This window comes from Chrysemys picta, chromosome 19 (genome assembly GCF_011386835.1).
Source record: "Chrysemys picta bellii isolate R12L10 chromosome 19, ASM1138683v2, whole genome shotgun sequence".
In the NCBI taxonomy this organism is placed as follows: domain Eukaryota; kingdom Metazoa; phylum Chordata; order Testudines; family Emydidae; genus Chrysemys; species Chrysemys picta.
The window spans coordinates 13795822-13812309 of NC_088809.1; the positions used below are offsets into that span (position 1 = coordinate 13795822).

Sequence of the window (16488 nt, forward strand, 5' to 3'; positions counted from 1 at the left end):
GTAACAATCTATGCCTGGGGTGGGGCAAAGCATTTTTCAAATGGGCTTAGCTGGCCCCTGGATGATTCTCTTTATTTGGGGGAACTCCCTTCATGGTGGCGCCTCCATCTCTCCTTCCTGGTCCCTGCAATAAAAGGAGGCATGGCCAGGTCACCCCTTGTCTGGATGATCACTGGCTGCCACAGCAGCCTTACAACTGCCCTGTTTTGGGCCGGGAAATGGGATGGTCCCTCCAGGAGCAGGGGAAGTAGAATGGTAACTTACAGCCACATTCGTCTCACCCCTACCTGGATTTGCACTGAATGTCGACAGCTCAGCCCTCATCGAGGCTACATTTAAATCTCTGTTCACGCTACCCTCTTGTGGTGTCTCTGAAGAATGACACCTTAATTTGAGAGGACAAAATAAATCCAACCGTACTTTGGCATTCTGCTGTACCAAACTCAAATAAAATATTACTTTCCAGGGGACAGCAGCTCCTTAGCTCTGGGAATCTGCCTCAGGCAGGCTGAGGTCCTTCAGCACAACCACTAGTACACTTTCCATTTCTATTGTATCTTCCACCCACAGGACGCACAAAGCACTTTTCAGGTACAAGTGACTGTCTGCCAGCGCTGCCCTGCCACTAACTTCTTATCTTTGGGCAAAATCAGCAACTGCTTTTACTCTATAAAGCTCTGAATGACTTAGGACCCTGCCTCCCTACAGCAACGACCACTTTCCCCCGGCCATAGCGACTGTCAGTAGAGAGGCTCATATGGGAGCCTGATTGGCATCAAGGAAAGGGAACTGCTAGCCCGGTGTTTGCAGTGAATGATCTCAGCTTTAGAATCCATTGCCCACCACCGCCGCCAAGCTATTCAGTAGTGACTAGTCAATTTTGGGTCCTCAACATGAGGCACTGTGAAAGGGTCTAATACTCAGAACGTGCTGAGCACTCACTCTCTGCAAACCAGAGGCATTTCAGGTTGGACACGCCCAAAATCACTAGCCACAGCTGAAAATTCAGGCCTTTCATCTGAAATATCCTGTAGACTTGGCCTATCCATGTACCCAGGGTCAGATTTCTAAAAATATTTAGGTACCTATAGACGTAGATTGACATCTCACTAGATGCCTATCTGCATCTTTAGACACCTAAATACCTTTAGAAATCTGCATCCTAAGCTTTTAGGGCTTGATTCAACTCCCACTGAAGTCAAAGAAAATCTCCCATAGACTTCAGTGGGAGATGGATCAGGGCTTCAAGGAGGAAAAAAGCAGGCTGAGAGCTGTTTGTGATCCGAGTAATATTTGATACCTGATATTTGAGGTTCCGCTTAACTGTTGCTTAATTATTTTCTGGTCCTACTGTGCAAAGCAGCTGCTGCCATCATGCTTGTGATTGTATTTTAAATTTATGGCAAAAGGTGCCTAGAGCCTAGGATAGACTTTTTAAAAAATAAATCTAAATAAACAGACCGCTAGCTTGTGACTTGGTTTGAACGCTCAGACATGTTGATAATTTACAAATCCATGCCGGGAACTATACTATATTGTATCTGCCCTCCGTAAATTACTGACAGAATGATTACAACCCTTTATCAACTCAAACAAGTAAATCATTTCTACTTCTCCACTAAATGCTGCACTAAGCCTGGCATCTACTGTATTGTCCTCTATAAAAAGGAATGATCAGGCTGCCTGGAGTTCCATCACACTATTTCCAGAAGCAAATCTAGGGCCCCTTTAAACTGTTTTAGTTCTGCTGGTAATTTTACATCACTGGAGCCCATTGTGTTTAAATAAATACAATGGACTCTTCCTTTCATTTTAACAGATGGTTTTCTTGTAAAAATCACTACAATCCAGAGAGAGAAAGAGGGAGCTGGGTGGGTCCATGGAGGGGACACAGAGTAGGGTGGAGGAGTAGGTTCTAAGTGGAAATTTAGAACTCCTGATTTCCTACTGGACTCTAACACTATCTCCTGTCTGTGGCTTAATCACTTAACTTGCCTCCCTGAGTCTGCTCATCTGTAAAATGGGGATAATGACATAGTAGAATCCCCATTACTTGAAGAGTTTGGGTACCACCAAATATGATTATCAGAGCACGGAGAGGCACTAGCAAGCAATTAGAAAGGAGGGTTTGGGCAGCAAGGGGTTTATATAGTCCTATGTTCTGCTGTTTGTTGCTTAAGTGCCCATCACTATTGTGCCCAAGTGGGTGCATTTAATATAGATGCCTGACCTACTACACTATGCAGAAGGGTTTATTCTCTCTGGCAAGCAACTATCTTACATTGTGCAGTAATAATTTTAATGCATCATATATGGCAAGGGATTGGGCTTGGATCAAACGCACAAGAAAACTGAGCAGCATATGTCATGCTGAAAATGGAATGTGATTTAGATTGCAGAAAGAGAAAGAGAGAGAGAGAGTGTGTGTGTGTGTGTAATGCCTACAACAATATGGCCCCAAGCTCTACTGGAGTTCCTGGTGCTACCTAATTATAATTATTTATATCACAGTAGCACATAGACATGCCATTCAAAATTATGGCTCCATAGTGCTAGATACATAGTAAGAGAGGGATTATAAACCCTGTAGGGTAGAATCTAAGGAGACAAGACAACACATGGGAGAAAAGTATTTTACAGATGGAGAATTGGGGCATAAAATGATTAAGCAAGTCAACTATTTTTTAAATGGAATACTACTAAAAATCTATTACCTTGTTCCAGCACCTCAAGCAGCCTTCAGCAGAGATAACCTGCATGTACAGAGAGTTAGTTAGAGTACACAGTCTTGCTCCCGCATGGTACCAAGATATATATTTATGTAACAAGCCACTAGCAAAAAAATTACCAAACCTTCACTTGTCTCTCCTCAACTCCAGTTTTCACTACCCCATCTGGATGGAGGCAATAAGGAACAAAAACCTACCGTAAATAGCAAGGGTCTTTGGGGGGGAAAAAAATCACCCCAAATTGTAATTATTACGTATTAGTGGCTTTAACTGTGATGAGCTATTAAAGGAACCATCATCAGCAAAAAAAGGCCAACAGTAAATTACAGTATCAATAAGGTTTGGATAGCAGCAAACAAGACACCTAGTAATCAAAGACAATGAAGAGAATTAGACAGTAAAATAATTATGCGAGGAACAAGATAAACATTGCATCAGGGACCAAATGCTACGACTGTTCTCAAATAATCACTTCCTATACACGCTGCATTAATTGGCATCCCAGTTGGTGGTGTGACAAAGCCTGCGAAACAACAAACTGCTGGGAGGGAGAGAGGTTTGACAAAGGAATCCAAGATTGTGTGTTGTGTGGGCATAGTAGTCCATTGACACAAGAATGTTCTACACTTGGCTTGTTTCATACTCTATGATACAGGATACCCTTTCGGTCCATATAATTTTCACAGCTATTTTTACTGGGCTTTGCATAAACCTTATTGCTTTAATGTTAGATAGTCCAAAAATAGGATTTAAGAGCGGTGGGTCTTGAATGGAGAAACTCTGCTAAAATGATTAATTTGTCTACAGCAGCTGCTAACTTCTCCATTTCAGACTTTCATTTTAAAAACATATTAAATCTCATTTCATCTCTTATATGTAAGGGCACATTCTTGTGAGTGCCACACCTGATACGGATTGAGTGTTCACTGGCTTCAGTAGAAAGTGCGGGTCATCAGCAGGAACATACTTTGCACCTCACATGACTGGGATCACAGTTTATACAATCAGTCAGGGATCAACCTATCTTCCACTGAAATCACTGAGAAAGCTCCCATGACTCTTAGCAAAGTGCTCTCTGGGATATGTCTGGAAGAAAGACTCTACGTAAATGTAAAGTCATTAGGCATTGCTCGCTCTGAGATCCCTTCCCCATGGGTTTGTGCACGTAGATGCTTCAATTTCCACAAGCTTCCTTCAGTAGTTTCCATTCTTCCCGATCCATCTAGGACTCTGGCTTCCTTCAGAAAGTCAGAACGATTTTTAATGATACGCATGCAAAAGACCAAGACCATTTCCTTACAAAGAGAAAAGGAAGCAATTTTGTTTCGTTATGCAACAACTGTACATGCTGCTGAGAATATGCAGAGTTCACACAAAGTTGAATTTTAAATAAGTGATGGGGCTATCTTTTGCTCTTAGTTACACAGGTGAAAATCCAGTGTTACGTGCATTAAACATCAGATTTACATGAGTGTAACAGTAGAATTTGGACAATAATGTTTCACGAGAGGAAAGATATACAAGAGTATAATTTGACAAGCAAAATGACTTGCACATATGCTTGTATACACCAATTGTATACAGCAATTATGCTTACAAAGAGAGATGTGCTGTGTGTATTAGAGAGGGAGGACAGATTGATTAGGTCTTGTTCAAGATGACAAATTTCAGCATCACAATTACTCCTGCCAAGAGTTACCTGGTTAAAGGCTTGCAAAGGTTCTAACAAACCTGAAAGTCAGACATTCACAGGAGCTGACATTTCTAAGCAGAATGACAACAGGAAAGAACCATGCTAAGTGGGGCTGAACCATTTTTAAGCCATAAAAAATATTCACAGATTAAAAACCATCTCCTATGAACTGACATTTCTCATGCAAATATGCACAAAATGTTGATTTTAATGGAGGGAAAACATTTGAGGCCATATCCTCAGCTGGTGTAAATCGGCAACACTTCAGTGACCTGAGTGGAACTGTGCCAGTTTACACGAGAGCTCTAATTCAGCAAGGTACTTAAGCACCTGCCTAACTTTGAGCACCTGATTAATGGCACTAGCTTCACTTAGAGTAAGGCAGGCATTCAAATACCTTTAACAATTGGGACTTCACCGAAGATCTGTCCTCCTCTATCTTTCTCCCTCCTTATAATACCAGGGTTATTTCTACAGCGTGGCCCATAGAGGGTTGCTTTTATATTTTTCTCATGGCTGCTTATTTCTTAGGAACAAAAGCCCAGTCTTGGGAAGAAATAGGATTTCTTGCCTATAGCAATGATGGGGCACTCCACACAAAGAAGCACCTGGCAGTTTAGTTCACATTTTTTAATAACATGGCACAATTTACATTACACAAGTCTTCGCTGATGAGGAAACATGCTGAAGATTCAGAGCCGCTCCACTTTTCTTTTCACATAGGATCTAGAAAGGACTTTTATTACATACAGGATAAACAGCAAAAAGGTTTGTATATAACAATCTCTTTACAATACTGAAAGCTATCACTACGGTTCCAGTGTACATATTCTTCTGGGTTGGGGTTTTTTGTTTTTGTTTTTTTGTTTGTTTTTGTTTTTTTAATTTTTTTTCCTTTTGTTCTTTAAAAAAAAAACACTGCACAACATCTGGAGTTCACAAAATCTGAAGCTCACAACTAAACCTTCAGTTGACTACTAAAATAGATCTCTGATCATTAGAAACAACTGTCTGTAGTTAGACTTTTTTTTTCTTTTCTTTTTCTTTTCTTTTTTTTTTTTTTTTTTGCCAAAACAGGATAACAACTTCAGATAGCACTTTAATACACTAGAAGACCAATGGAACTAATTTTATTTCATACATATATTTTACAGTCCAGTAGACAAGATATTGTATTCTTTCTGATAAAGTCATATTCTCTCCAAATATTTAGACAAGAAATGTAATGCATTATAAAATAGTGTGTTATGAAAAGACAGAAATTTCAGAAGATTGATGCATTTTTTTGAAAAGGGCCATTTCTCCTGTGATCAGGGAAAAACAAAGCTGACCTATTAGCTATTCACAGACTTTATTACCAACTGAAACACAATAAATTGCATTATGAAATCTGCATTGGAGTTTAGACTAAACTTCTGATCCGCAGTGAAAACACATCCATCATTTTAGGAAAGTATTAGATTTCTTGTAGGATTTGTTTCAGTGTAGCTAAATTCCCTTAACACCCCACCCCCCAAAAAGTGTGTGTACAGATAAAAATGACACACTGATCATAACAACAGACTCAAATTGCTATAACCAGATGTTCTTCCAAAAATAAACTTGACATGTTAAGTGACAAAAGTTCCGGGAAGTATCTCACATTTGATTGTTACTCTGTTTAATCCAGGTTAATAGGACTGAAAAACCATACATCATATTAGACACTATGTTGTCAGTGATTATATTTTGCTAACCTGAACAAGACCTCAGAAATGACATGTACTATGGTAACATTAGCAACTTGATGCCAGGGTTCATATGGAAAACTACACTTCTAATGGGTCGTTTCGTCATCAAAACAAGCAAGGAAAACAGATTTATGTAATACATGAGCTTGTTCAGGGAAAATATGACTTTAAGTAAGTTGTGTGTTGAAAAGGCTCCTTTGAGTTATACAGGCTTTTGTGAAAAGCCTTAAAATTCATTGCATAGTTGAAGGGGTTTAGCTGTCTATAACAATATATGTCACACAGTCTAAGCAAACTGTGTTGATCAATATTAAGTTTGCAAATAGCACAGTTTAAGAAGTATTAATGTTTTATGTTACTTAATTTTATCTATTTACATTTGTACAAAGTAAAGCTTTCATCTTACCCTTTTTGCATATATGAACCATTAACCCATGAAGCAATCTTTTTACATAGATATCTACAATTGTCTTCACTTCTGGTCTGAAAGAACTTTGTACGGTTGTTGTTGTTGGTTTGTTTTTAACCAAATTATGATGATTGATGTCTTGTTCTTCAGTTCAAATTTTGAAAATTTTAAACTAGAAATAAAATAGAGTAGGAGACATAAGGAACATATGGACTTGGCTAAAAGATCTGGAAAATTTCAACATAGCATATACAAAAAACCCATTTCAAAATCTTTGCGCTTGGGTCTATACATTTTGTACAGTGGGATCACATCCACAGTCTGTGTCAATGACTAGCAAGAAGGTCTTTATATCATGTTCAGTATCTCCTTATTTCTAATTCTCTTTACCGAGCTTCAATGTCCTTAAGGGTGTGAGAAGGCGGCCTCTCTCTCATCTCTGTCGACAGAGGAGTAGTCCTTCTGGGAGATCCAGGCCGAGGTCCCAGAGTGGAAATAAGAGGAGGAGGGGCGCTGAGAGCTGCTGTGGGAGGAGTTTTATTCAGAATGCCATTCTGGTGTCCTGTTGGGGGACTGACTCTGGGATAGTGCATGCTGGGAAGTCCAGGGGTGATTAAACTCGGGTGAGGCAGGTGACCATCCAAGGCGGCAGGGTGAACTGAGTGCAGGCGTGCGTGTTCATAGTCCTCTCTGAGCATGTGCAACCGTTCCCTCTCATCCAAGTGGTTGCCCCTCTCATGCTCACGTCGAGGATCCATGGACAGAGAATGGTGGTGGTGGTGGTGGTGGTGATTGTAGTCATGAGGTTCCCTGTCCCTGAACGACCTATCAGCTTCATATAATCTTGGTGTGGAAAGACGATGAAGGGGATCATTTCTTAGCAAAAAGTCTCTGCCCAGAGGGTCTCTCCGATGAATATCAAGCTCTCTGTAAGGATCTCTCAAAGGATCCCTCATCGGATCCCAGTGGAAAGACGGGTAGGGAAAACGTTCTCCACCTGGGATTGGGCTTATTCCCATAAAAGGTGTCATCATGCGAGTCCTGTCCAGGCCACTGATGCTGTTCATGGGGTGTATACCAGTTACACCTACAGTCATAGGCATAGACACTAAGGGACCTGGATGGACGTTGGATGTAGATATTGGTGGTGGCTGGTCAGATGACCTATGAGTCTGAGGTCCCTCAGGTGGAACATCATGGTCTTCCTTCCGTTCCTCCTTCACTTTGACTTCACTACTTTTCTTCTGATTATCGTATGCAGGCTCACTCTTTCTCTCAGCCTCACGGTTGGAAGTACTATTGGGCCTGGTGCTCTCCACAACAGGGGGCCTAGCGAAGGGTGAAGGTACCCTGGACATTTGCTTAGACTCTTCCACTGCCCTGCTTTCATGGCCCAAGCCTTCTTTCTCTGAAGAGTAGTTGTCCTTCACCTTGTGTTCTTCAACATTCATGTCCTTTCGAGATTCAGAGTGATCCCTCTCTCGTTCTTTGGGTTTCTCTTTCTCTCGAATCTCAGGATTGAGATGGCTCCTGATCTGCTCAGCTGAGCTGCGGTTATGTCCGAGGGAGTTCACTGAATGGATGGGTGCTGGCGAAGGATGACTGGAGTGTCTTTTCTCAATACTCTCCCTAGAGAGAGCAAAGTGTAAAGGTTAAGAATTTGAGAAACTCTGCAAATAAAACAACGCGACAGGCTCCTGACTCCCTGGTCACTGTTGTGCAGAAAGCTAGTCACGTGCTAGTTTAATGCATTATTTCCTTTGGCAGAGGCATATGTGGCATTGCTAGAACGCCCCTTCTCTACACTATGCTTGTTCTATTTATCTAGACTCAGGAGAGAGAAGGCCCCTAGAGTGGCTTTGCAAACCATCTGACCAAATCCTCCGCACTCATGTCAATGGTATACCAACAGAGATACTGGCCCCCTCTATCTGCGTAAGTTTTAGACAGCAGCCTCAACAGCTTGTAAGAAGGTGAGCGATGAATAAAAACATCCAAACTCCATCCTCAAAAAATAAGCGAAGAAGTTAAATTTAAATTGCAGGAGTTATATGATTTTTACCTGACTAGTCTCAAATGTATTTTAATAGAAGTCAGGGGGGAAAATCAAGAGGCGGCATTTGTTTTGAATTGATTTATTGTTTAAAATCTCTACACATTGCATATCTAATTTCTTATGTATATACTCTGCATCCTTCTTGCTTTACAATTTGCATTGAAGAGTTTGAAAACATAACAAAATATACCCTCCATAGTACTACTTGATAGAGGCTTTCAGCATCTCCCTAAATGTGTCAACATCTCTCTATGGGTGAAACTGATCCCAGTCCAAGAGGTCAGAAGGGCATACCACTGAAACCCTCAAACTAGAGCTTAAGTGGGACATCAATGACTACTTGCACCAGGGTGAATTTCACCCTTTATGAACAGCTGTCCCTGCTCAAGAAGCCATCTCCATGGACCCTGATAATCTTGCTAATAAGAGCCCTGCTTCTAGCCTGCCTTTTTGGGGAAGACCATAGAGAGAGGGTTGTGGCCACACATCTCTGGCATTGCCAAAAAGTCTCCATATTTCCTGGACCCATTTTATTTTAGATCTATGTATGGTACAGAAATAGCATTAGGCAACGATCTCCTCCTGGTGACAGATCTCTATGCTGATCCCTTTAGGTCTACGGTATCAGCTGTCCTTTGTAACCAACAACAATAAGGTATAGTTGACACTGATGCCGTTTCTGGCAGTGATACACAGAGTAGCTTCATTATTTATTCTGTAAAAAGGATCGTGTTGGGCGATCGGCCATGGGAATTCTCTCATGTAGGGCACTGCAGAATTCTGTACTGTTAAACGTGTAGGTGAGGCCATTAGGAAGGACAACGAGGTAGCCTGAGCAGTGTCATCATCCATCTCTATGTCTCTGTTATCAGATCTGGGTGAGGCCGCCTCTCTGCTTTCTCAGTGTCTAGCCATGACTGGGACTTGTGGGAGGCTAGGTGGTTGAAGCTCAATCCAGAAAAGACAGGAAGTGTGGCCTTGGAGGTTGGAGGAGATATTTAAGTGCTTATCTGCCCTGTCAGTTGAGCAGTTTGGCTTGTCTTTTGTTAATAAGGCACCCTGCCTAGGGCTCCTGTGTACAGAACGTAGCTGCTTTCAGAAGGTCATTTAGCAGCAGCAGCCAAGGGGATGACATCCTTTCATCTGCACGTAACGTCTTGGATACGGCTCTCGCCGCGGGCGTCCATTCCTTTGCTACCTCCAGACTCGATTACTGCAACTTTAACGTCACAGGCACACATCAGAAGACTGCTCAGAAACTTCAGTTACAGCAAAATGGAGCGGCTAAGCAAGGTGTTTCATTTGATGCCTGTACTGATTTACTGTACCCTAAATGTTTGGGACCCGGATACTTTAGAAACAGTCTCTCTCCTCATGTTCTGTACCAACAACTGAGATTAGTTGAGCCATACAAGCTGGATTTGAACGTCTGGAGGCGGGGCATTTTAATGAACGCCCCACAACTTGGGGTCATGATTTCTTTGTTTCTCCAACAGAGCGTAAGTGGGTGGACTTCCAAGGCACTCTGCAACGACTACCTATTAATATCAGCTTTTGCTTCAGGGAGTGATTTAGGGACTTCTTGGTATTTTTATTTTAAGGGGCACCTACTGAGTTCTTCAGTTGGTGCTAAATCAGTTTGCTTTGTAATTTATATGTTTTCAATTGTGCTTGAAATAAATGCTTTCTGTAACCAAAATGAATAAATCTGTCCAATTACCATACTTTTGGACGAATGAAATAACCACTTTTCTCTGCCAATTCTGTCCTATTCAATTAAGCAACCAGCACATACTGATGAAATTATCTCAAGATGCATTAAGATTATATCGTTACACAATAACTCAGCTAGGTAAAATGTAGTCTAGTGGTAGAACTGGAGACTGGGAGTCATTTAACCTCAGATCTACTTTCAGGTCTGTCACAGACTTGCTGTGTTAATTTACCCTAGTTTCTGTGCCCCAGTTTCCGGTATACTGACTGGGCAACATTTGCTTTGGGATCCTCAAGTGAACATGCAAAGTATTGTTATTACTAAATAAAACATATGATGTCAGTTGCCAAAGTGTATATTGCCAGGTACCATCTCGCTACGATTATTTTACTGCATTTACGTTGCTAAAAGAGTCACTAGGACTCATGATATTTTCTGCTCTGGGATTACATCCACATGAATGTCATCTGTAAGAATGCAAATTGCTCTCTGGTGCCTTTTAGATTACCTATTGTTGCTGAGCACAAGGGTTCTCATCTTGTACTCACTAGCTATTATTTTCACTGTAATGCAATGGTGGATTTCTTAAAAAGAAAAGTGACACTGATACTAAAGGATAAAGCGTGTACTATATCAGAACACACCAATGTAAAATTAGAGCATATTTTGAGCCTGTCTGTGATTTACCTATGGTTTCATATGAATGCAACTCTGTCAACTTCAGTGGAGTTACTTGTAATTTATGCTGGTGTGAGTGAGATCAGAATCAGGCACTATTGCCTAATCAGGCTAACATAATTGCTGTATGTTGTTTGGTAATTATCTGTGCATATCAAAACCCTGTATAAAAGTAAGGATGGTCTTATGATAAAGGCACTGTAGTGGAACTCAGGAGATATGTCCCAGCTCTGTCATAGACTACTTGTGAAATTTGTGGAAATCAGTTTATTTCTCTGGACCTCCAGTTCTCAACTATAAAACGAGGCTAATACTTCCATACCCCATGGGGATGTTGCAAGGATAAATTAAAAGTTGATAACTGTAACTGCGCAGAAGTATGATGTATGAATGAAGCTTAATTTTTTCAGACTCTGAAATTAGGCTGATCGTTAAAAAAAATATGCTTGAAACTATGACATGAAGTTCAGAGTGATGCAAAAGCAGCTGGCAAGGAATAGATTTCTGAAAGGGATTGTCTTCAACAGAGACACACGGTTGTAATAAAAACAACAAAATACCAAATGAAATACTCATGTAATTCTAAAATCTACCTACATCCACAATAAGTGAAGTTATTCACATGGCAAAGCGTCTGCATGATTGACTCCCCAATTCCCTTTGAAGCCTTAAAACAAAATGAGGCTATGCTATCACACAGAAAATATTCCAAATGGAAAAATATAGTTGAAAAGATCTGTAGCTTGACTTACTTAAAAAGTTCTTAAAATGTATTTTTAGAATATCAATGTGTTCATGTAACATCCTTTAAAAAAGAATGTTACTCATGAGTATACTCGGTAGAGTAGCCAAAAAACCCACATCTCCTAAATATTCAAGAAAGAAAGGAAATTAGCTAGCAAAATAACTAATATGCCCATCTTAGCAGGAAAGCTTTTAAGCTACACTTGTTGAAAAAGCTGAAATCAGTTCTGAATGTTTTTCAAGCAGGACATGACACTGGCTGACAAAATCTTATAATTTGGTTCTTAAATATTAATAAGAATTGTTATTGACGTAACTATAATGGGAACATTTCTGGAAAAAAAAAAACTGACCAGGTTTTAATTTTCATTAACCCTTTCCAGCTTGGACAGGTTTACACTCGTGTCCGAGTCTATGTAAGGAACTGAATTAAAACAATGCTCTGAAATGTACAAAACCAATGCAAATGTGGTTTGTTTTTTTAAAAGGACTCAAGGAAATGTAATGTACTGTGTGAAAATTAGGACTTACTATGTCATTTGAATCACAACATACCTAAGCATTTTCCAGTGTTACAATTGTTTATTTTAAATATTACAAATGAAAGATTAATACCTTTGAAAAATGTTGCTAATGCATGTAAGCCCAGATTTACAAAGGTATATACGTGCTGAAAGATGCAGATAGGTGCCTAGTGTGATTCACAAATTCTAAATCACATTGGCACTCAACACCTGTCTATATATTTAGGCCCCTAAATACCTTTGTAAATCTGCCCTGAAGGACAGGTAAGCTCTATGGGTCTGAATCTATCCTCGTTTTACACTGGCAGAGCTCTCCTGACTTCAGTCAAGTTACTTTTGATTAACACAGGTGCAAATGAGAAGGGGATCAGACTGTCTAGACCTTCTAGGAAGCACCTGAACAAGAATTGTGTCTTCTGTATTACTAGCCTAGTACCGTCCACATTGACTGTGTTAGTTCTGCAGGGATTAAGTGCACAATTCAGTCTGTGGAAGCTATGTTTTAACCAGAGGCCAGGCTGGGAAGGGTTAAAAGCTGAACAGAGCCCACGCTTTGAACTAGACAATTCTTGGACGCGGTCTTTCGTACCTTTCTTTGTCATCTTTACTAACAGATGAGTCTCGTTTATCTACATCTCTATCTCTGTCATGAGCTGCAGCAGATGAACTGCGCTCCAGCTCTCCTGGCTTCAGCCAGGGCGGAGGGGTCGGGAACGAAGGAGGAGTTCGGTGCAGTCGGTTCCAGGGTTCGTGAGGGTTGCTAAAGTTCTGCATACTGGGGCCATCCTTGTGGCCGAACATTGAGTTGGGTGCTGAAATGGTGAAGTGGAAAACAAAAAGGTTTAAGAAAAAGGTTATGCTTGAGTGAAGGTACTTACCCAAAAAACTTTTACAGCACTCAGAGTTAAAATGAATACATATTATTGGAGGCTGGAAAAGGAAAGGAGATTAACAGAGATTCATTAGAGGCTCTCATTCCTAACACTAGACAGGCAACTGACAGCTGTTTAACTGCAAAATGGAAATTCTGTGCATAAAGGGAGAAAGTATCAGGCAAAATTGACATGTTTCTTATTCCAAACATATTGGAGGCATCAGGGAATGAAAATGATACCAATTCAAGATATGGGACCTGCTGTATTCAGTCCGGAACCAGAGCAAAATATATGTTTAACATCCTATATTTTGCAAAACCTTCAGATTCAAAACACATACTGTATACTATTGAATTGGGAAAACTGGCATTCTCAGCTTTTCGAAAGTATTCAAAGCATTCATTTCTAGCCTTGGCTGGTCATTAGTGAGCAGCTCTTAAAATCATGTCTTTCTGGTTACCATCCTACTTATTTCATTTTCTCTTCTTAAATTTCAACACGACTATGGCAGGGAATAGCTATATCAGGGGTAGGCAACCTATGGCACGCCTACTGAAGGCAGCATGCGAGCTGGTTTTCAGTGGCACTCACACTGCCCAGGTCCTGCTCACCGGTCTGGGGGGCTCTGCATTTTAATTTAATTTTAAATTAAACTTCTTAAACATTTTGAAACCTTATTTACTTTACATACAACAATAGTTTAGTTATATATTATAGACTTATAGAAAGAGACCTTCTAAAAAGGTTAAAATGTATTACTGGCATGCAAAACCTTAAATTAAAGTGAATAAATGAAGACTCGGCACACCACTTCTGAAAGGTTGCTGACCCCTGAGCTGTATCATAATTAGACATTAATATACTATTACTGTTTGAAAGCTGAGATCCTCAGCTTTGTAGATACATAAATTCATTGCCTTCTAGCTCTGGTTTTTCAAGATGGGAATGATGAAAATAATGTCGGATTTGAAGTGGGGACAGGGAAGTGATGCGATTTTTAAGGACTGATCTTTTGTGATTGGCCAAAACTATGAAAGATTTAGGTGACTCAGTGCAAATAAGCACAGGACCAGTAAGCATTTTCAAGTTCAGTTTCTACATAAGTAGTTAGAAAGGAAAAAATATTCCCATCTAAGGCTAGATAAAGCAGCACATATTAACTTTTTTTAACCATTACAATGGAACTCTTAGGAATTTCTCAAGTTAATTCAATTCATGGGTTCTAGGTTACTTTTGTCTTTTAAAGTACATAAGGTAATGTTACCAGTTGGTGGTATGTTTAATTCAAACTATGAAATACATAAAGCAGAAAATTGCATCCTTTAAAAAATAATGTCTGTTTTTGAAAATCAGGTCCCTTGTAACTGTGTGATCTACGTAACTGGTATTGACACAGCAGATAGTCACCTTCACTCAAAATCCTGAGTTACGCAATGAACAAAAATAATCAAAAGGCAAATTTCTAGAGAAAGAGGTTACTCACTAACTGTCGGGTTCCCAAGTCCCCCGAAGGCATTACCACCCACTGCAGCGAGACCGGTGAACGTAGTTGGTCTATTAAAAGGCTCTGAAATCAAATGGGAACAATTGAAAAACACTGACATGTTGGCAACTGTGATGAAACATTAGTGAAATATCCAACTGCATTACGTTTGAATAAAGCGAAGTCCACATCTATCATTAGGAGAACATGATCCAAAATATGGGCAGTGTTTAGAGAAAAAAAAATCTTTTTTCAATGCCAGCACAAAGGGGTCATTTTATTAGAAAATCTCTGCTTCAAAACAAAAGCAAGACTTCAAAGAATACACAGTCTTGGGGCCCCTGCATAGAGTGGTTGCCAATGTGTTAAAGCTGAAAAAAAATCTCCCTTTTTATTCCACTCCCATCCCATATCTATTCCATGTACTCACTCATGAAATGCTCCTGGCTAACAAGGCATTGCTGGCACCATTGACCCTACAGAACACAGTTAGGCCATGCACTGGTCACGTCTCCTAAACCACATTCAGGACACAGCTAGGAGACTGACAGAATGTCCACATTTACTACGCTATCGAATCATGAGATTGACCTGGGCATTTTCCTGTGCTGCAAGGTTTATTGTTAATGTTATATATGAAAAAGTAGTTTAGAGCTTTTGGAAAATGTTGCAATCAATCTTTCTATTTTCTTTTTAAGTATCTAATGTGTGTAGGACACAGGTAAGCTTTGTGGGTCTGACTCTCTTTTCACTTTACAATGGGAGAAGTCTAGTGACATCAGTGAAGGTACTTGTGTTTTACACTGGTGCAACTGAGAGGAGACCTACTCTTTTCTAATGGATAAGTTAAAGGATTCCTGGTGCAGAATGACAAACCTTTTCTATGAGTTCAGTGCGATATCTCTGTGACTCTCCCAAACCCTGCCTGTCCAGAAACGGAAGACTAATTTAAAGTCTCAAACTCTGATTCACAGGGGGTGGCATGCTGTATTATTGCAACACTTATGTCGACACAGAACGTGGCTTTTCAATTAATTACTTGAATTATTCCTTTTTTAAAACCACGGTTGCTGCTTTTCACCAATGCAGGCAATTACACTTTTTACCATTATTTTAGCAAGAGAGTTTAAATCTACTGTAGTCATGACGACAGTGAAGCTGAATCAGTATTGTCTGACTTCACTCACAATTCAAGGTGGATAATTTTCCGAATGATTTCCAAGTGTTGTTTCTGGGTTGCTGTTATTTGTACCTAGGGCTGCTGCATGGTAGAAAAGAGTGAACTGATTGATATTTTTATTTAGTTTTGTAAATGTTGACTAACTGGCAGAGCACGCAGAGTCTTTGTCTGGGCAGTTTTTATTCTTAATCAAAAGGAAATAAATAAATAAATACAGTATTTTCGAAAGGGGTAAAGCGTGGCCGCTGTTTAACAATACTCTACGACCACTGGAGAACAGTTTAGAATAGGGAGTGAAATACAACGTAGCCAGTTGTCATTTCAGTGGGTATTTAGGAAGGCCGAATGCCCGCACTGGAATTCGGTGAGGACACAAACTATGCTTATACATTATTCCCCAGTTCTGTTCACAGTCAATTCTTTACTGAGAATCTGTAGCTAGTTCTTGCACTTACCTAAGTGAGCGGCTGGGTTGAGAAAGTTGCTATGATGGGGTGGAGGGCCAAAAGGGGTGCCAGCTGGATGCGCAGCACCTACCAAACAAAGCCAAAAGAAACAATTTCCTGAATCAGGAAATGAACCTCGGTGCTCTTGGCTCTATTCACTGTTGTCTGTTGTGAAACGACAGCACATGTACATCGCAGAGGTTATCTTAATTCCTGTACACAGCCTG

At 40.2% G+C, this 16488-nt stretch overlaps 1 protein-coding gene across 11 annotated transcripts in view; it reads right to left on the bottom strand.

Annotated features, from left to right (window-relative positions):
* Positions 1–5537: 5537 nt before the first annotated feature.
* The window catches only part of AUTS2 (activator of transcription and developmental regulator AUTS2), a 966537-nt gene continuing 955586 nt past the window's right edge, over positions 5538–16488 (bottom strand). For all 11 annotated transcript variants that reach the window (XM_008178896.4, XM_065573290.1, XM_024099737.3 and 8 more), the window contains 4 exons: positions 16271–16348; positions 14636–14719; positions 12867–13089; positions 5538–8190 (listed from right to left, as the gene is read on the bottom strand). In XM_008178896.4, coding sequence (XP_008177118.1) covers positions 6948–8190; positions 12867–13089; positions 14636–14719; positions 16271–16348 — 1628 coding nt within the window. In that variant the 3' untranslated portion in view covers positions 5538–6947. The remainder of the gene's footprint in view (positions 8191–12866; positions 13090–14635; positions 14720–16270; positions 16349–16488) is intronic.